Source organism: Oncorhynchus mykiss, chromosome 2, assembly GCF_057628025.1.
Source record: "Oncorhynchus mykiss isolate SJ-2025 chromosome 2, ASM5762802v1, whole genome shotgun sequence".
Classification (NCBI taxonomy): Eukaryota; Metazoa; Chordata; class Actinopteri; order Salmoniformes; family Salmonidae; genus Oncorhynchus; species Oncorhynchus mykiss.
In genome coordinates this window covers 24,817,501-24,838,039 of record NC_143023.1, presented here as the reverse complement: position 1 = coordinate 24,838,039, position 20,539 = coordinate 24,817,501, and the positions used below count along the sequence as shown (strand labels likewise).

Here is a 20,539-nt window from a genome sequence, read left to right as displayed (position 1 = left end):
TCTCTGTCTCCTTGTCTCTGTCCCTCTCTGTCTCTGTCCCTCTCTGTCTCTCTCTCTGTCTGTCTCTCTCTCTCTATCTCTCTCTCTCTGTCTCCTTGTCTCTGTCCCTCTCTCTCTCTCTCTCTCTCTCTCTCTCTCTCTCTCTCTGTCTCCTTGTCTCTGTCCCTCTCTCTCTCTATCTCTCTCTCTCTCTGTCTCCTTGTCTCTGTCCCTCTCTGACTCTCTCTCTGTCTGTCTCTATCTCTCTCGCTCTCTCTCTCTCTCTGTGTCTCTCTGACTCTGTGTCTCTCTGTGTCTCTGGGTCTATGTCGTCTCTCTAGCTCTCTTCTCTCTGTGTCTGTCCTCTCTATCTCTCTTCTCTATCTCTCTGTCTCTGTATCTCTATCTCTGTCTCTCTTTCTCTCTGTCATCTGTTGATGATTAAGTTTGTTCTCTGGTTCACCTGTTCTCCTCTCCTGTCCATCCCTCTATCCAACAGGACAAGCAGCAGACACCCAGTAAGAGAGCCTGGGAGGGCATCAGGAAGACCCAATCTCCCCCATCGTGGATGAGGAAGGACCTGGAGCCCTTGGCGGCCTCTCCCCTGGAGCTGCAGAACGTGGAGTGGGAGAAGGCCAGCGCCACCATCCCTCTGGTGGGACAGGAGCTCATGGACCTGCAGACAGAGGTGTGAGACTGAGACAGAGAGACAGACGGAGAGAGAGACAGAGAGCAGCCAACCCCGTCCCCCAGCCCAGCTCTCAGACAGACAGACTTCGTCCCTTCTCGCAGCTCCACATCTCAATCTGGGAACCAACGACCAACGATCAATGACCAACGAAATGGGCAGTGGTGAGACAGAGACAGAGAGAGAGAGAGAGAGAGAGAGAGAGAGAGAATGGCCTGATAAATGGGGGGAATGAGAACAGGTTTGCGGTGCATTTTGTTATATTTTCTTATTGCTGCTGGAATCAGTTTTTTGTTTACTATGTCAGAAAGTCATATATCTGGTCTGTTATTATCCACATTATTACTTCACTGGACACATACTTGAGTCCCTCTCTCCTCCTGGTAGATCTCTGTGGATGGTTAGCCATGTTTGGTATTTGGGTGGTGTAGGTAGTGTAGATTAAAAGGACAGACTGCCTATGGACTCACTTCACCAGCCTGCTAACAGATCACCTGGACCAGCCATACAGTTCATGTTCCAACCAAACTACATGTCCAGTACATGTCCCAAACACGCCTAGGCAGTGGAGGAGGCAGACTGCTGGACCATAACCATGTGCCTCTCCATGCCAACTAAGAGCCCCCCCACCCCCCCCCCCCCCCCCCACCCTCCACTGCACTGTCAGACAGTGTCCCCACCCGCTTGACAGGAAGGGAGCAGACCGATGACATCACAGTCAGTCAAAGGGTGGAAAACCCTCCCATTGGTGGGGGCCATAGTGACATCAGCATAGACCAACAAGGATGAGATATCTCATTTGCGGATGCCCTTAATGACATCACAGAAAGCCGAGATGGCCATATCTCGTTGGTGGAAGCTTCTATGACCTCAGCAGAAGCCAATGAGACAGTGTTTTGATTGGTTGATTGGTTGCTTGGTGTACAAGCAGGCTTGGTACATTTGTGGCAAATATAATTCTGCTTGTTGGGTAAATGCAGGTGGTAAAAAATGAAGGACACTCATGTCACAAAGTATATAAAGAATGATGCTTAATAATGACAATGGAAATGAATAAATATAAAAATATATATGATAAATACTGTATAGGACATGACAGAGGTTGTGACTCTGCAGTATGGGGTTAGGATTAGTTGCACACAGAGAAAGCACAAGGCTCTTTTGGAGTCCTGTTGTACAGCAATGTAATTATTTCAACAGAGTTCTACAGAATGAATTTTAGCCTATAAATATCTTTCTTACTGTGCTTGGGAATTATTGTTGTCATTATTATAATTATGACCATGATTATTCACATTACATCTGCGTCCGAAATGGCACCCTATTCCCTATGTAGTGCACTGCTTTTGACCAGGTCAAATGACAGGAATTAACACCAGGTTAAAAGTAGTGCACTATATAGGGAATAGGGTGCCATTTCGGACACATATTATGATTCCCCTCCCATCCTTTTCAGGGTACTGGAATATGAGTGTTCTGTAACTCCATGTAACAGTGTGTGTTTTGGTATCACTGACTGTCACTCCCTCCTCAGATCTGTACGTGTCTGACATGAACCCTGGCCTCTGTCCCCTGACCTTTAACCTCCACCGCCCCTCCACCTTTTTAGTTCACAGGGGTTGACTCTTTGTTAATGTACAGTTTTCAGAGCACAAAATGAATGTGTCACATTTCTAATAAAAGTATATCTATATAATAAAGTATCAGTTGTCCTGGTGCGTTATACTGACAATATTCGTAATATATAGCCTATTTAAACGCCTAGAGACCGCTGTGTAAATCTAAATTACATAGCAAAAAACTCCCCATCAACATCAGTCAGTTGAAACTAGACATATCTGTTTTGTTGCATTGGATGCTTCTCAATCCACCACTTCCCCCAGTGTTGCACTTCCTCATCTGTGGTGAAAGGTGGCAGAGTTAGAGCGTGTTTGTCAGACCATACCTAAATGGATCCTAAAATTCAAAATTCAAATCAAGAAGCATGACCATTTTAAAACAATTCCACATGTCAGCATAGCTCCCCCCCCGCCCACGCCCACCCCCCTCCCCCAATGTTTTAGACTCAAAGGAATTCATCTCCCTATTCCCCTATAGTTTTTGTACTGTCTGTTTAAAAAATATTCCATGAATTGACACCAAAATTTGTCAAACCACAAGGCATCCAACGCAATTACCTGTAGGAATATTGAGGGCTGAAATTGTGTGTATGTGTGCATGCTCATGTGTGTGTGTGTGTGCTCATGTGTGTGTGTGTGTGCATGCTCATGTGTGTGTGTGTGCGTGTGCTCATGTGTGTGTGTGTGTGTGTGCATGCTCATGTGTGTGTGTGCGCTTGCGCTCGCGTGTGTACATGTTCGTCCATATGTGTGTGTGCTCGTGCTTCCGCTTGTGTGTGAGATTAGAAATGGGAAGGCGTGTGGCTGTAATGACCTAAGCATTATTTACAGCCCCTGTACAGACACCCAATCTGGACAACAAGACGCTCGCTCGGCTAATAAAGATTAAACTGCTCGTAAATAGCCCAGGCAAATAAAAATGATGTGTGTTATTATTAGATTTAAGGAATACATCAACGGTGGAGGCAAATAGAGGATATTACTCCATGTCACTGCAGAGCTGCTAAATGTCCTCTCCCTAATTATTGGGCTATAATTTATTCATTCATTTATTCACAATGGATCAACTTTAGACATTTTAAGTGGGGCAAATCCAATGGAAAGGGTTTTAGGGGAATACTGTCCAATACAGGAATGTTTAAAAGGTATGCTGGACTGCTGGACTAACCACAACTTATCTCTTAGGAAAATAAGGAGTTGCATCAAACTATAAACACAAAAGTCATTAACATTTGACCTGATCGAAATATTACCAAGGTACAGAGGCCCAGAACCCAGTAGGTGTAGGAGTTGTTCCCCTCTATGCAGAGGTTTGTTCTCCAACCCCTACACTCCCTCCATCCTCCACATCTCCACTCAGAGAGAGGAGGCCAGCTGCACAGTGGACCGAACTCACTGAAACACGACTCCAAAGAACAGCATCTGTCCTTCCACACATGGACAACAAATCAATGGGCAATGTTCCGCTCCCTGATTCTCTTCTGTTTTAGCTTTGTGTTTAAAAAAGTTTTTGGGGAATTAGACTATTCATCTGGAATCTGGAGTTTTGTCTCCCTCCCTCCTCCCCTGTGGTTGGGCACAGATGATAATTTATTTTGTGTTTTTCAGAACAGGGAATGTATGTGCAGCAGTGTCACAGGGACTCAGAGAGAAGTCGGCACTGATTTAGGCTGACAGGGTCCAACAGCCGACCTACCTCAAAGCCCAAGGCTGTGTGTGTGTGTGTGTGTGTGTGTGTGTGTGTGTGTTACAAACACACTGACTCACCTTCCTCTCTCCTCTCATCTCCTCTCTCATTCACAGCCAAGCCAAACTTTCTTCTCATGTAAAACCACCCTACCATTCCTGGTTCAAAACGCAGTGAACAGGTTCTCCAAGTATTACAACCCTTACAAATGACTCTGCTAGACCTTTGCCTGTCCCATATACACATTAGAATGCCTCCAATGATCCAGCGTGAGCCGCAGTCTTGTTAGAAACCTATAGTACCCATCATTAGTGTCCATCCATAGATATTAGCCTCACATTGTACATTAGGCAATCAGCAGACATTAGGTTCAAATTAACCCTCATTATACTACGGAATGGCATTAGGTTTTAATGTACTGAGGATCAAATGACAGGAGTTAACACTGGCCACCTATGGACTCTCAGAGAGCTCCATCCTCACTGAGGCCAGCGGAAAAGCTATAGGAGAGATGGATTTAAAGAGCTGGAGGAGAGGAGAGAGGGAATAGAAGAGCTGGAGGAGAGAGGGAATGGAAGAGCTGGAGGAGAGAGGGAATAGAAGGGCTGGAGGAGAGAGGGAATGGAAGAGCTGGAGGAGAGAGGGAATAGAAGAGCTGGAGGAGAGAGGGAATGGAAGAGCTGGAGGAGAGAGGGAATGGAAGAGCTGGAGAAGAGAGGGAATGGAAGGGCTGGAGGAGAGAGGGAATAGAAGAGCTGGAGGAGAGGAGAGAGGGAATGGAAGAGCTGGAGGAGAGAGGAATGGAAGAGCTGGAGGAGAGAGGGAATGGAAGAGCTGGAGGAGAGAGGGAATGGAAGAGCTGGAGGAGAAAGGGAATGGAAGAGCTGGAGGAGAGAGGGAATGGAAGAGCTGGAGGAGAGGAGAGAGGGATTGGAAGAGCTGGAGGAGAGAGGGAATGGAAGAGCTGGAGGAGAGAGGGAATAGAAGAGCTGGAGGAGAGAGGGAATGGAAGAGCTGGAGGAGAGAGGGAATGGAAGAGCTGGAGGAGAGAGGGAATGGAAGAGCTGGAGGAGAGGAGAGAGGGATTGGAAGAGCTGGAGGAGAGAGGGAATGGAAGAGCTGGAGGAGAGAGGAATGGAAGAGCTGGAGGAGAGAGGGAATATAAGAGCTGGAGGAGAGAGGGAATAGAAGAGCTGGAGGAGAGAGGGAATGCAAGAGCTGGAGGAGAGAGGGAATGAAAGAGCTGGAGGAGAGAGGAATGGAAGAGCTGGAGGAGAGGAGAGAGGGAATGGAAGAGCTGGAGGAGAGGAGAGAGGGAATGGAAGAGCTGGAGGAGAGAGGGAATAGAAGAGCTGGAGGAGAGAGGGAATGGAAGAGCTGGAGGATAGAGGGAATGGAAGAGCTGGAGGAGAGAGGGAATGGAAGAGCTGGAGGAGAGAGGGAATAGAAGAGCTGGAGGAGAGAGGGAATGGAAGAGCTGGAGGAGAGAGGGAATAGAAGAGCTGGAGGAGAGGAGAGAGGGAATGGAAGAGCTGGAGGAGAGAGGGAATGGAAGAGCTGGAGGAGAGAGGGAATGGAAGAGCTGGAGGAGAGAGGGAATGGAAGAGCTGGAGGAGAGAGGGAATAGAAGAGCTGGAGGAGAGAGGGAATGGAAGAGCTGGAGGAGAGAGGGAATGAAAGAGCTGGAGGAGAGAGGAATGGAAGAGCTGGAGGAGAGAGGGAATAGAAGAGCTGGAGGAGAGAGGGAATGGAAGAGCTGGAGGAGAGAGGGAATAGAAGAGCTGGAGGAGAGAGGGAATGGAAGAGCTGGAGGAGAGAGGGAATGGAAGAGCTGGAGGAGAGAGGGAATAGAAGAGCTGGAGGAGAGAGGGAATGGAAGAGCTGGAGGAGAGAGGGAATGAAAGAGCTGGAGGAGAGAGGAATGGAAGAGCTGGAGGAGAGAGGAATGGAAGAGCTGGAGGAGAGAGGGAATGGAAGAGCTGGAGGAGAGAGGAATGGAAGAGCTGGAGGAGAGAGGGAATGGAAGAGCTGGAGGGGAGGAGAAAGGGAATGCTTCATTTTTTCATGACCTCAATCTCCCTCTTCACCCTCTTCACCATTTGTGTCCTCTTCCGCCCTCTCCCTGTTCTCTTTCCCTACCTTCTGCTCTTCTCTCTCTCCCCCCATTACAAGCCTGTCTATGCTGCCTCCCTAAATCTCATTGGAGAGGAACACAGCATCCAAACTGAACACACCCAGCTGAAGATAATATATATATATATATATATATATATATATATATATATATATATATATATATATATATATATATATATATATATATATATATATATATATATATATATATATAATTAAACAGTCTGGTATATCAAATAAATAATTAAATTAACATAAACCCCCTGGCATTTTCTCTTTGGTCATCAGTTAATTTTTCATAACAGCTTTCACTAATTCATGAGGACATCTGTTTTTACAGCTTCCCCTTTGCTGGGTTAGACAGGCACAGCGATTACGACTGGCTTCAGCTGCAAACTGCTCTGTTTGGTCGAGAGATTACCAGGACCTCTGAGGGCAATTACAACAGCTGAAGACATTCGTGCAGATACACACTCACTTTCACATACATACACAGACTCTCACTATCTTCGCTTGGCCAGCAAAACACACACACACACGCACGCACGCACACACACACACACACACACACACACACACACACACACACACACACACACACACACACACGACACCCTTATCCATGTAGTTACAGGCTAATGGTGCCGCCAGGCTATTACTCTTGGGTTGTAGATAACATTGGTGGTTGCAGGCACACACACACACGCACACACCAACATATCCCAGCCCTGTTCTGCAATAGCCAAAGGCTTATCACTACAGCCCACGATCACACCACCAGACTGACAGAAAGCAGCTATATGGCCTAAGACTTATTTTCAGATCGCTCTAAATCCTCCTGTATAAAGACTCTGCTAAAACTGCTAAGAAGAGGAAACCACTTGTGTTGTGAGGTGGAACATGTTGTTGTTAGGAGGATGGGCGCGTAAAAGATTGCTAGCCAGTCCTGCAGTTCCACATTCAAAAGGTTAAGTTAGCATATTTTCAAGAAAGGGCTATTTTGTGTGGTATTTAAATAGAATGGAGTCCATGTATTTGATTATTTGGTGTGAGTTGTCATCTCATTGTTTGTCCTGTTTCCTTTTTCCAGGAGGCAGAGTTTATAGGTGCTTTGCAGGGACCCTAGCTGTGTTCACTCCAGATGAGAGGGCTAATTAAATGTAATCTGCAGGAGAGGCCTGGATTCGATTACATGGAAATCACCCCTCTGTGTCTCTCTACCATGCAATTAGGCCCAATGTGTGTGTGAATTGAGCATGTGCGTGAATGTGTGTGTGTGCATGCGTTCTCCTCATCAAGTGGGGTCGTGTGTGTGTGTGTGTGTGTGTGTGTGTGTGTGTGTGTGTCTGTGTGTGTGTGTGTGTGTGTGTGTTCATCAAGTGGAATCAATGAGATAAGCCTGAAAATAGCTGATTCTGTCTTCCTGATTAGAATCCTGCTGAACACCCCTATCAACAATGGATGTTAAGAAAGACAGAATATAACTGCAACTCACTACTACCACTTGCTGAGAAATGGTCACAGAGAGAAAGACAGTGAGAAAGAGACAGAGACAGAAAAAGAGAGATAGAGAGATGAGAGAGAGAGAGAGAAAGAAAGAAAGAAAGACAGAGAGACACAGGAGAGAGAAAGAGAGAGAGACACAGGGAGAGAGAAAGAGAGAGAAGGGGGTGCCAGGGGGAGAGAGAGAGAGAGAAACAGAGAGAGTGGGTGACAGAGAGAGAGGGTGACAGAGAGAGTGAGAGAAACTAATAAGGACTTTATGTACTCAAATACTAGATAGTCAGAATATCCTCTAATCTCACATCATGTAATACTGTATAAATGTAATGTTTATATATCTGAATTAAGAATGTTTCTCTTCTTACTTAGTCAAACATTCATGAATAAACTCATGGGGTCTTTGTACATGTCTATATGCATCTAACACAGCATCTTGAAACTGACACCTCTCAAGCACACACCTGTCTCACAAACAAAATGGCTCCCGTCAGGTGTTGGTGGTGATGAGCATTACCTGTCCCTACCTGTCCTACTGTGGTCCAGGTTGATCCACATTCTTCCTGACTGCCTAAATGATGGAGAAAAACCCTGTTTTAAACACATACACACTCCGCTGACATCCGCTGACTCACTCTCATTTACAGCCTGTCACTCTCCTGCTCTTACCCAGAATGCTCCGTGGCAGCGGCTGGATGGAGCCCATCCACACTGATCTGTGTCTGGCCCCGACAGTGATTAATGTCTCCCCTCCAGAATGAACACACACGCAGAACGGAACACACACACATTCGTAACATACTCAGAAGCAAAACACACACACGGAACAAACACACGGAACATACACACACACATGGAAGGAACACACAAATAAGTAAACACACAGCTAGTTGTTTGTTTCGTATACTCCTCTATTGGACATCAAAGAAAATAATGTTTTACTAGTGATGAGAAAAATGTTAACCTGCACACTGCTCTTGATTAAGCTTTACGTATGATGGATTGGCACAGCAAACAAAATACAAACCATGGTCTCTTAGGTCTCCTAATAGAATGGGGCTTCCGCAATGCTCAGTCTAATGTTTTGTAGAGATATGGATCATACATGCATTATTTGAATTATCCAAGAGCCATACCAACATACGGTCTAATGCACCGCATCTCTGTGCAAGAGGCGTCACCACAGTCCCTGGTTCGAATCCAGGCTGTATCATATCCAGGCGTGATTGGGAGTCCCAAATGGCGGTGCACAATTAGCCCAGCGTCGTCCAGGTTTGGCCGGGGTAGGCCGTCATTGTAAATAAGAATTTGTTCTCAACTGACTTGCCTGGTTGAATAAAGGTTCAATTAAAAATGAAACAATGTAATTACATACAGCAGCAGGATCAGGGCGGCAGCCTGATCCACATTCCAGTTTCAGCATGAAAATACATACAGCAGCAGGATCAGGGCGGCAGCCTGATCCACATTCCAGTTTCAACATGAAACCAGGACTATTGTACCAGTGGTCGTCTTGAACAACTTCTAATGGGTAATATAATTGAAAAACTCATTAAAAATAAATCAACAATAGTGCTTATCTCTACAGTCATAATAGCCGAGCAATCAGTTGCCCGCTCATTTGAGACGTGGTGGCCGGAGAGCAAGGGAAATGTTTTCCCCACAAAAAAACTATCTGTAATCATCACGAAGAAGTAACGTTCCTCCTTCACGGAGGAAAGTGCAGGGGAAAGAAATGTCATTGGTGGCCTCAGGACCTATCTGTGCAACCAGACCAAAGAATATCTCAGAGCAGCAAACTTAACTTTCATGAATAAGGTTGCCATTATTTTTGTTGTTTTCAATCAGAGATTTATTACAAAGTTCATATTAATATATATTCTTAAGTTGGCCTTTTACGAAGGCCAACACACTTGGAATATAAGTGCTTCTGGGGGTTTAACACCATAAAGTGCAACTCGTCACAATAATGACATCTACCTACACTCACCAGAGAACAGTAGGGAGATAATGCTGCTTCTACTAATGCTACAAATGGAGGCTTCTGTGGCTGGTCGCTCCTGACAGTAGCACAATGCCAGAAAAGCTTTCATGCTAATAAGCTGAGAGGAGTCGTTGTAAATGGACGGTCTGTATGTGTCTGTGTGTCTGTATGTGTCTGTGTGTGTCTGTCTGTGTCTGTGTGTGTGTCTGTGTGTCTGTCTGTGTGTGTGTCTGTGTGTCTGTATGTGTGTGTGTGTGTGTGTGTATGTGTGTGTGTGTGTGTGTGTGTGTGTGTGTGTGTGTGTGTGTGTGTGTCTGTGTGTGTCTGTGTGTCTGTGTGTGTCTGTATGTGTGTCTGTGTGTGTGTGTGTGTGTGTGTGTGTGTGTCTGTGTGTGTGTGTGTGTGTGTGTGTGTGTGTCTGTGTGTGTGTGTGTCTGTCTCTGTGTGTGTGTGTGTGTGTGTGTGTGTGTGTGTGTGTGTGTGTGTGTGTGTGTGTGTGTGTGTGTGTGTGTCTGTGTGTGTGTGTGTCTGTCTCTGTGTGTGTGTGTGTGTGTGTGTGTGTGTGTGTGTGTGTGTGTGTGTGTGTGTGTGTGTGTGTCTGTGTCTGTGTGTGTGTGTGTGTGTGTGTGTCTGTGTGTGTGTCTGTGTGTGTGTGTGTCTGTGTGTGTGTGTGTGTGTGTGTGTGTGTGTGTCTGTGTCTGTATGTGTGTCTGTGTGTCTGTGTGTGTGTGTGTGTGTGTCTGTCTGTGTCTGTGTCTGTCTGTGTCTGTGTGTGTGTGTGTGTCTGTGTGTCTGTGTGTGTGTGTGTCTGTGTGTGTGTGTGTCTGTGTGTCTGTGTGTGTGTGTGTGTGTGTGTGTGTGTCTGTGTGTGTGTGTGTGTGTGTGTCTGTGTGTGTGTGTGTGTGTGTGTGTGTATGTGTGTGTGTGTGTGTGTGTGTGTGTGTGTGTGTGTGTGTGTGTGTGTGTGTGTGTGTGTGTGTGTGTGTGTGTGTGTGTGTGTGTGTGTGTTTGTGTGTGTGTGTGTATGTGTGTGACTCATTGGGCCTCCGACCGACCTGACCAGAGGAATGCGACGGCACATCGTTCGCTTGTTGTTAATTACTAAGAAGCAGAGCCAGGGTAGTTTTATTCTGAATGGATTTCCCTCTCGTCACACTGCCGTCTCTATCTGGCTAATGTGAGTCCACTTAAGAAGAGGAAGCAAACCACTCAGGGATTTCACAATGAGGCAATGGTGACTTTAAAACAGTTACAGAGTTTAATGGCTGTGATAGGAGAAAACTGAGGATGGATCAACAACATTCTAGTTACTCCACAATACTAACCTAAATGACAGAGTGAAAAGAAGGAAGCCTGTACAGAATAAAACTATTCCAATACATACATCCTATTTGCAATAAGCCACTAAAGTAAAACTGCAAAAAATGTGGCAAAGAAAGAAACTTTGTGTCTTGAATATAAAGCGTTATGTTTGGGGCAAATCCAACACAACACATTTTCAAGCATGGTGGTGGCTGCATCATGTTATGGGTATGATTGTCATTGGCAAGGACTAGGGAAAGTTTTGGGGGGATACAAATAAGCCCAGGCAAAATCCAAGAAGAAATCCTGGTTCAAGTCTGCTTTCCGTCAGACACTGGGAGACAAATTCACCTTTCAGTAGGACAAAAACCTGAAAGACAAGGCCAAACACACTTGTTCTTGAGTGGCCTAGTTACAGTTTTGACTTAAATCGGAGTGAAACTCTATGGCAAGACTTGAAAATGGCTGTCTAGCAATGGTCAACAGCCAACTTAACAGAGCTTGAATATTTAATTTTGACTAATAATGTGCACATATTATACAATCCAGGTGTGCGAAGCTCTGAGACTCACACAGAAAGACTCACAGCTCTAATCGCTGCCAAAGGTGATTCTAACATGTATTGACTCAGGGGTGTGAATACTTATGTAAATTAGGTATTTATGTATTGAAGTTGCAATACATTTGACAAAATTTCAAAAAACATGTTTTCACTGTCACTACATATACTACATATACAGGATGGGCTATCCAGGTGATCCTTTATTGCTTATAAAGATGTTGGGTTCTAATACGGAGTGGAGAGGAGAGAGCCACCCTTTCATCTTGCATCTTTCAAGAGTCTATCATTTCCTGCAGAATATAATTTCCTGTCCGAGAAGCGAGCCTTTATGTGTGACACGAGACTCTCCCTTCCTCGTTGATATATCTGAACATTCTGTACTTACTCAATACTGACAATATTCTCCCTAAAATTTGCTTTTTAGCATAGAAAAGCTTCCGGCAGATCATCATTGATTTCTTGAAAGGCTTCAAGGTCTTGTTTGACATCACTGGAAATAGGATGTTTCCATGGCATAAACACTTATCATTCAAATGATGAAGGAGTCTCACTTGAAACGAATGAAAGCCTTCATAGATGCTTCACATATCATTTATGAAGTGGGACCAATATAGATCAAACTGACCCAGAACAAACTTGATAAAGTTTAGAGCAATAAGATGCAGAATAGTCTAGTTAGTAGATCCTAGCATGTCTGCTTGTTGTATTATGTGTGTAACAATCCTGAGGTCACACTCACCAGACTGAAGTCCTCATACAGTATGATCATATAGTGTATCGGAAAGTAGTCAGACCCCTTTTCCACATTTTGTTGCATTACAGTCTTATTCTAAAATGTATTTAAAAAATAATCTCAGCAATCTACACACAATACCCCATAATGACGAAGTGAAAATATGTTTTTTCGAAATGTTTAAAAACCCCTTGAAATACCTTATTTGCATAAGTATTCAGACCGTTTACTATGAGACTCGTAAATGAGCTCAGGTGCGTCCTCTTTCCCTTTATCATCCTTGATGTTTCTACAACTTGATTAGAGTCCACCGGTGGTAAATTCAATTGATTGGACATGATTTGGAAAGGCACGCACCTTTCTATATAAGGTCCCAAATTGGACAGTGCATGTCAGAGAAAAAACCATGCCATTGTAACGGATGTCTAACGGCTAGCTAGTTAGCGGTGGTGCACGCTAAATAGCGTTTCAATAGGTGACGTCACTTGCTCTGAGACCTTGAAGTAGTGGTTCCCCTTGCTCTGCAAGAGCTGTGGCTTTTGTGGAGCGATGCTTCGTGGGTGACTGTTGTTGATGTGTGCAGAGGGTCCCTGGTTCGCGCCCGGGTATGAGCGAGGGGAAGGTCTAAAGTTATACTGTTACACCATGAGTTCAAATGAATTGTCCGTAGAGCTCCGAGACAGGATTGTGTCGAGGGACAGATCTGGGGAAGGGTTCCAAAACATTTCTGCAGAACTGAAGATCCCCAAGAACACAGTGGCCTCCAGAAGGACCTTGGTCAGTGAGGTGACCAAGAACCCGATGGTCACTCTGACAGGGCTCTAGTTCCTATGTGGAGATAGGAGAACCTTCCAGAAGGACAACCATCTCTGCAGCACTCCACCAATCAGGCCTTTATGGTAGAGTGGCCAGACGGAAGCTACTCCTCAGAAAAAGGCACATGACAGCCCGCTTGGAGTTTGCCAAAAGGTACCTAAAGTCTCTTCGACAATGAAAAACAAGATTCTCTGGTCTGATGTTACCAAGATTGAACTCTTTGATCTTAATTCCAAGCGTCACGTCTGGGGAAAACCTGGCACAATCCCTACGGTGAAGCATGGAGCTGGTAGCTTTATGCTGTGGGGATGTTTTTCAGCAGCAGGGACTTGGAGACTAGTCAGGATCGAAGCAAAGATGAACGCATCAATGCATAGAGAGATCCTTGATGAGAACCTGCTCCAGAGCTCTCGGGACCTGGGGAGAAGGTTCACCTTCCAACAGGACAACAACCAGAAGCACACAGCCAATACAACACAGGAGTTGCTTCGGGAAAAGTCTCTGAATGTCCTTGAGTGGCCCAGCCAGATCCCGGACTTGAACTCGATCGAACATCTCTGGAGAGACCTCAAAATAGTTGTGCAGCAATGCTCCCCATGCAACCTGACAGAGCTTGAGAGGATCTGCAGAGAAGAATGGGAAAGCTCCCAAAATTCAGGTGTGCCAAGCTGGTAGCGTCATACCCAAGAAGAATCTATGCTGTAATTGCTGCCAAAGTTGCTCCAACTTTTGAGTAAAGGGTCTGAATACTCATGTAAATGTAAATTACTCATGTAAATGATTTTTCAGTTTTCTTTTTATACATTTGCTAAAAAAAAATGTTTGTGTGGAGATTGATGAGGGAAACCAATTATTTAATCAATTTCAGAACAAGGCTGTAACATAACAAAATGTGGAAAAGTAAAGGGGTCTGAATACATTGCGAAGGCACTGTGGGTGTTAGTATAGGGTCTCATGGTGCTCCCTGTGTGTATTCTCTGAGAATCATTTCATCTCAGAGGAAACAGTATTATTCTAAGGCCAATGTGTATTCATCACCAAAGAGGCTGAGTTTATTAACCATTCATATTTATTTCAGATGGAGCAACAAGTTGAATGAGATTGGGAACATTCTGAAGAATACAGCAGTCTTATTCAGATGGCCTCAGCTGATGGATAATACTTTCCAGTCACACACTTTAGATATTTAATGCTTATTAACTCCTGTAGAGTGTTATAAATCTTAATTGCAGGCACTGGGCTGTGGAGGTTACAGATCGTAGCTGGTCCGGTTATCATTTGTCTTAATGGAGGTGCACCTTGCTGAGGCAAATGTTTCAGAAGAATGGGTTGTGCGTTTGTGTGCGTTCGTGCATGTGTGCATGCGTGTGTGCGTGCGTGTGTGTGTGTGCATGCGTGCGTGTGAGGGTGCGCCTGTCTGTGTGTGTGTGTGTGCATGTGTGTGTGTGTGTGTGTGTTTGTGCGAGTATGTGTGTGAGTGTGCGTGCGTGCATGTGTGTGTGTGTATATGTATGAGCGCATCTGTGTGTGTGTGTGTGTGTGTGTGTGTGTGTGTGTGTGTGTGTCGACCAATAAACACATTCATGTTGTCACATTGGTCAAAAGGTTATCTCTTACTGATTGGGGATTGTCTTTTGAAGAAATCTGCCTGTTGAAAGGAACTGTTATTCAATCAAGACGTTACTTGAATAATTGAGGATGTCCAGCAGACTAAGTGTCTGAACACCGTCCAGGATTCCTCTAACTGTTAGCTCTGCTGGCCCGTTAAACAGAAAGACACACATTAGTTCCCTGTTGCCTTTGGTCTATTGAAAGAGATTTGATTCAGTGCAACACCACTTCCCTTCCCCTCGCCAGGTTGTGTAACACATTTTCACCAGCCTTCAAAAACAGCCTCCACTGTGTTTGTCTAGTCATGAATAACTGAAAAAAATGAAATACATTTGACATATCTTAGGTTTTGAATATGTAGGTGCTACATATATGATATTGTTAACTGTAATAATGTGTTTGGTATGCACACATGGTATTACAGATTGGTGTACGATGCATTGATTGTGAATCGTCTGCCTTTGCTTGTGACCATGGTGTGTGTTTACAGTGGGGTCAATAGGGAGCCATGGCACCCTACGCCTGAGGGGCTCTCTCTGTGTGTGTGTGTGTGTGTGTGTGTGTGTGTGTGTGTGTGTGTGTGTGTGTGTGTGTGTGTGTGTGTGTGTGTGTGTGTGTGTGTGTGTGTGTGTGTGTGTGTGTGTGTGTGAGTGAGTGAGTGAGAAGCCTGTGGCCAAACCAATAAAACTCTCCTCTCTCCCCTGATAACAGTACTCCAACTCCTCTCACTGCATGATCTCCTCATGTGTTCGCAAATGAGGGACATGTGATAGTTTGTCACGGTTGCCACTCCCTCACATTCCTGGAATAGTGTGTCTCTTACGCACTCTGACCTTCACCACGCAGTACCGCCTACGATAACACATTTTATCCAACTTCAGTAAAGAAAAAATACAGACTGACATTATATGCTGAAATCTTTCCTATTCTGTTGTGTTTGACGTAGATGATGGAGGTCTAGCAGACAGTCAGTCAGACAGTCAGTCAGACAGTCAGTCAGACAGTCAGTCAGTAAAGTGGCCGTGTGGCATGTTGTTTCATCATTCCACGGTGTTCTGATTTAGACATGAGCTCTTAACCTCACCACACATCCCACACAACAGATGGTCTGTATTCACCCTCACTTCTACTGGTGGAAAATATAACCATTTTTATTTGGCAAAGATACGTTTTCCTAACTAACTCCATTGCTATAGACATTACATATGGGTATATCTAATGTGTTGTATTTCTTTTCATTAGAGGCGAGGAGAGGTGTCTGTGCCGTGAACTCTATTAGAGTTCTGACTGAAAGGTATTGAATGTCTACATCTAAGAAGAATAGACAGCAGATCTGTGAGGAGGGTGTTGTGTGTGTGTGTGTGTGTGTGTGTGTCTGCATGTGTGCTGCGTGTGTGTCTGCATGTGTGCATATGTGCATTTGTGTGAGGGGTAGGTCTATAATAGGGGAGGATTACATTAACAAAGTGGTGGGGAAATCACACAGAGGACAAACGCTGCGGGTGAAGTGTTTCGCTCCAGGTCAATAGCAGCGAGTTGCTTTAAAAGAAAGACAGACACATTACTGCCAGCTGCATTCTGCTTATCGGACACAAATCCAATTTTAAAAATCCAGGCGCTTAAAGAAAATCTCATAAACAACCCTGCTAATCAATTCAGCTCTCTCTTGCTTTTGGCTGGTTCTTTTGTCTCCATCAGACGCCTGTGTGGTGGGACAGAGAGAGGCAGATGTATTGGAACTTCAATAAGAAGAGATGGATTTTCAGCCGGGCTCTGGGCTCTGGGCTCTGGGCTCTGGGCTCTGGGCTCTGTCCTCTGGGCTCTGGGCTCTGGGCTCTGGGCTCTGGGCTCTGAGCTCTGGGCTCTGTGCTCTGTGCTCTGTGCTCTGGGCTCTGGGCTCTGGGCTCTGGGCTCTGGGCTCGGCTCTGTGCTCTGGGCTCTGGGCTCTGGGCTCTGGGCTCTGTGCTCTGTGCTCTGTGCTCTGTGCTCTGTGCTCTGTGCTCTGGGCTCTGGGCTCTGGGCTCTGGGCTCTGTGCTATGTGTCAGACTGTACAGTGTGATAAAGAGCAACGGAGTAAACAAACATTTTTTAATCGCTGTAACACCATAAGCATGCAAAAAAGTATTTACAGCCAACAGAAATAATGAACCGATAAATAAATTAGCACTACACAGCTGATTCAAGTAATCACCTAGCTTTGATCATTTGAATCAGCTGTGTAATGTTAGGGCAAAAACCAAAACGTGCACCCCTTGGGGTCCAGAGGACCAAGTTTGGGAAACGCTGCTAAAGGCATTTGAGTGATGAATCACAGAACCTTTGGTTTTTGGTTTTGGACTGCAATGTGAGGGAATGGTTCCAGACTACTGTTGAGGTGTGATGTTCTTTTATGGCAGTGAGTTTTACAGCTGCCGAAGCATCACCAGGTGGGTGCTACACTTTGATAGTGGATGATCCAGCCTACCTACAGAGGAGGAGGAGGAGACGGCGTGCCTGATGAAGAGCTCTGGACCTGTCTACCAGTATCTGACTGACTCCCTGCCTGTCTGTGTCATCGATGGTCCCTCTACTAAAGCTAACATACCCTTACAGAAAAACCACATGAATTTCATGTGTTTCACATGTGAAGTGTTCCAAAAACACATTTTCATGTGCTCACATTTGATCTTATTTGAAGTTAATGTGATAACATGAAACTACACATGTGAAAACATGTGAAGTGTTAAAAAAACACGATTTCAAATGTGAAATTTCATGTGAAATCATGTGTTTTTTCTGTAAGGGTACTGACTGCCATAAAAAGTCCACCATGATGGATTTTCCGCCATTTACAATTTTGTGAAAAACTCTTAAAATGCCTCTCCTCTGACACTGAATGACCGATCTTTACAAAGTTGAGTCATTTGGTGAATATCTTCAATAGCCACATTCAACAAATTTCACTCAGGGGCTTCAAGTGTTTTTCCAACACTTTAAAAACAGTGTTGATGCCTGTGCAACATGTTTATATCAGACAACATAAAATCAGACATTTGCCTGGTTATCCGTGAGCAAAGCGTGTGTAAGCATGTGAAAGTTGTGCAAGATTAACATGTTTGTGTTCAAAGTGAATATTTCAGTCAAAGTTGGTCAGTTAAGAATGGAGTAAGGAGGTTCAGAGAATCACCCTAGTGACATTCCGGGTAACTAGCCTATTCCTACCACACAGGGTTTGACATTAGCCACACAAACACCCAACACTAACTGACACTCAATGTAACAATCTAGGCTAATGTTATCAGTTCGTTATTGGATAATATACTAACGTAATTGTCTTTAGCCTTTTTCATGTGTTCATCTGATTGGATTTAGATTGTAATCTGCTATTGTGGATGGTGCTTTTAAGGAAAGTCACTCAGACAACACAGGCATTGAAATCAGCTTGTTTTCTACTTCGGACAAGTAGGACAGATTTTTTACTTGCCGGAAAGCTCACATCACTGAAAAATGAAAATGAAAAATGATCTGTAATACCATTGGCCAAAAAAGTAACAGAAAATTGTGCTGTACAGTACGGCGCAAGTAACCAGTGTTGATCTCCTGCTGTTGTACCCTTCAACAAGGCTTTTATCCTCCAAGAAAGAAAATTAACAGCACTGTTAGGCTACTGTGTGCTTGCTCATTCCTGTATCTGGACTGTTACTGGGTGTGCAGGCTTTTCATCCAGCCCTGCTGGAACATCAGTCAGCTGATAACAGTCATGTTGAGCAGTACACCCGCTACCACTCCTGGAGGATGGTAGATATTGCAACATTATGGAAACCTAGCTAATGTTTTACAAAGAGGCACTATGTTGCCAAACCTGCCAGCATGTTATAACCATAACCATCTACTACCTAGTAAGGATGAAGACATGCACTCACAATGTACACACACAGCTGGCACACTCAAGAGCATGTTATAGACTGACACTAAATGTATTGGAGAATAGACTGGGAAGGATCCTGCTGACGTTGGCTAGCCTAATTCTCTCTTGTCTTTTTCATGTGTTCATCTGATTGGGTGACTGACTATTGTGGATGGTGTTTTCAGGTGAATCCTAACACGCCGCACATTGATAAGGCCTCCACATACTGTATGGACACTGTTTTGTAGAATCAAAGCAAATTACATGTTTTTCTCTCACATGGGCAAATGTGCAAACACACTCACTCTCACACACCACACACCCACACACACAAACACAGGCACATAATGTGCATGTTTTACTTGAGTACTCAGAAATGTAGTGAATGTTAGAGTTGAATATCCATGTGCAAAGCGATAATGTGTAAATACAGTCAATCTTCAGATTTTAGAATCAATTATAAGTTCCACGTGTGAAGTCTAATGTGAACATCTGTTTCTGAAATACCTTGATGAATGCCAAGAGCTGAAATAGCTGATTTTAGTTTTTGCAATAACTAAGCTCTTCTATCAAGTTCCACTGTCCTCCAAGAGTTGCTGAATTTCCTATTTCCTACTGTTGATTTTCTTAGTCCAATGACAAGAGGACTAATAATGTTGAATTTCTTCTTATATGCCGTGTAAATGAGGACAACAGCGATCAGAGACCATTCAGAAGAGTTGGGCTACCAGCCAAACTCAGACTGACATGACTATGACAGAGGCAAAAATATGTTTCTGTTTCCTCATAAAATAAAAGCAATTATTGAAAATACTGAAAAAACTGAAAAACTGTGAATTTGGACTACAGATCCTTGGATATTTAAAAAAACGGAATCTTACAGCTTGAACCCCGGCGATGCTGCTTGCGGCTTTTATTTACATTTTTCTCCCCAATTGGTAGTTGCAGTCTTGTCCCATCACTGCAACTCTCATACGGACTGGGGAGAAGCGAAGGTCGAGAGCCATGCGTCCTTCGAAACACGACCCTGCCAAGCCACACTGCTCGTTTAACCCTGAAGCCAGCCGCACTAAAGTGTCGGAGGAAACACTGTACAACTGCTGACCGAAGTCAGCGTTCATTTGCCGGCCCGTCACAAGGAGTCGGTAGAGCGCGATGGCACTAGGACATCCCGACCAGCCAAACCCTCCCCTAACCCCGACAACGCTGGGCCTCCAGGTCGTGGCCAGCTTCGACACAGCCTGGGATCGAACCCGGGACTGTAGTGACGCCTCGAGCACTACGATGCAGTTTCTTAGACCGCTGTGCAACTCGGAAGGCCGCTTGCGGCTTTAATATTATTATTATTATTATTATTATTATCAAATGGAGCTGGGTTCAGCTGTATCTCTTGAACATCATCAAGTTGTTACAGTTTTTTTCGATTGCTAAACGACAGTGGGCACAACTGGAGTCACATGTGCAAAACTCTAACTACAGTCTGCACTACCAACAGTCACCTGAGCTAAACAGTTCACATCACCTGCAAAACTCATTCCAAGCAACACAACTCTTAACACATGGCTCAAAACACGCTCAGTGCAGCCAAACACTATGCACAACCCTCACTGAGATAACACACACTGTCACTCGGAACACACTGAGAGTAAAAACACTAGCATCAAACACCAATACAGAAAATACAAACTTTTCATCTTTACAGTTTGAACAATTTCAGTGACTTCATACAAAGTAATATTTTCTTCAAAGAAAAGAGTGACATTCTTTCACATGATTTATAATTTTTTTTATAACATAACAATTCTTTAAGGTAAATGAAAATTAGCAGTTTGCTTCAATAGTATGTAGTAATTTACGGAATTACAGTAATGAGAAAAAAAAGGTAGAAACTAAAAGTACATACTGTAATTCGGACAAATAATTGAGGGGCTAATCCTGCCTCTCTCTAGCATCAGGCCACAGGTTTTCTTCAACATCACATCTAATGTTTTCTCTTGCCATGCACCTGGGGAAGAACCTTCTGGAGTGCCTTATC

General features: G+C 44.4%; 1 protein-coding gene across 8 annotated transcripts in view; it reads left to right on the top strand.

The window, feature by feature from the left end:
* LOC110539098 (adhesion G protein-coupled receptor B1) overlaps positions 1–2,367 on the top strand; it is a 111,370-nt gene extending 109,003 nt beyond the window's left edge. For all 8 annotated transcript variants that reach the window (XM_090193768.1, XM_090193759.1, XM_090193748.1 and 5 more), the window contains one exon: positions 479–2,367. In XM_090193768.1, the coding sequence (XP_090049894.1) occupies positions 479–673 (195 nt within the window). In that variant the 3' untranslated portion in view covers positions 674–2,367. The remainder of the gene's footprint in view (positions 1–478) is intronic.
* Positions 2,368–20,539: the final 18,172 nt, after the last annotated feature.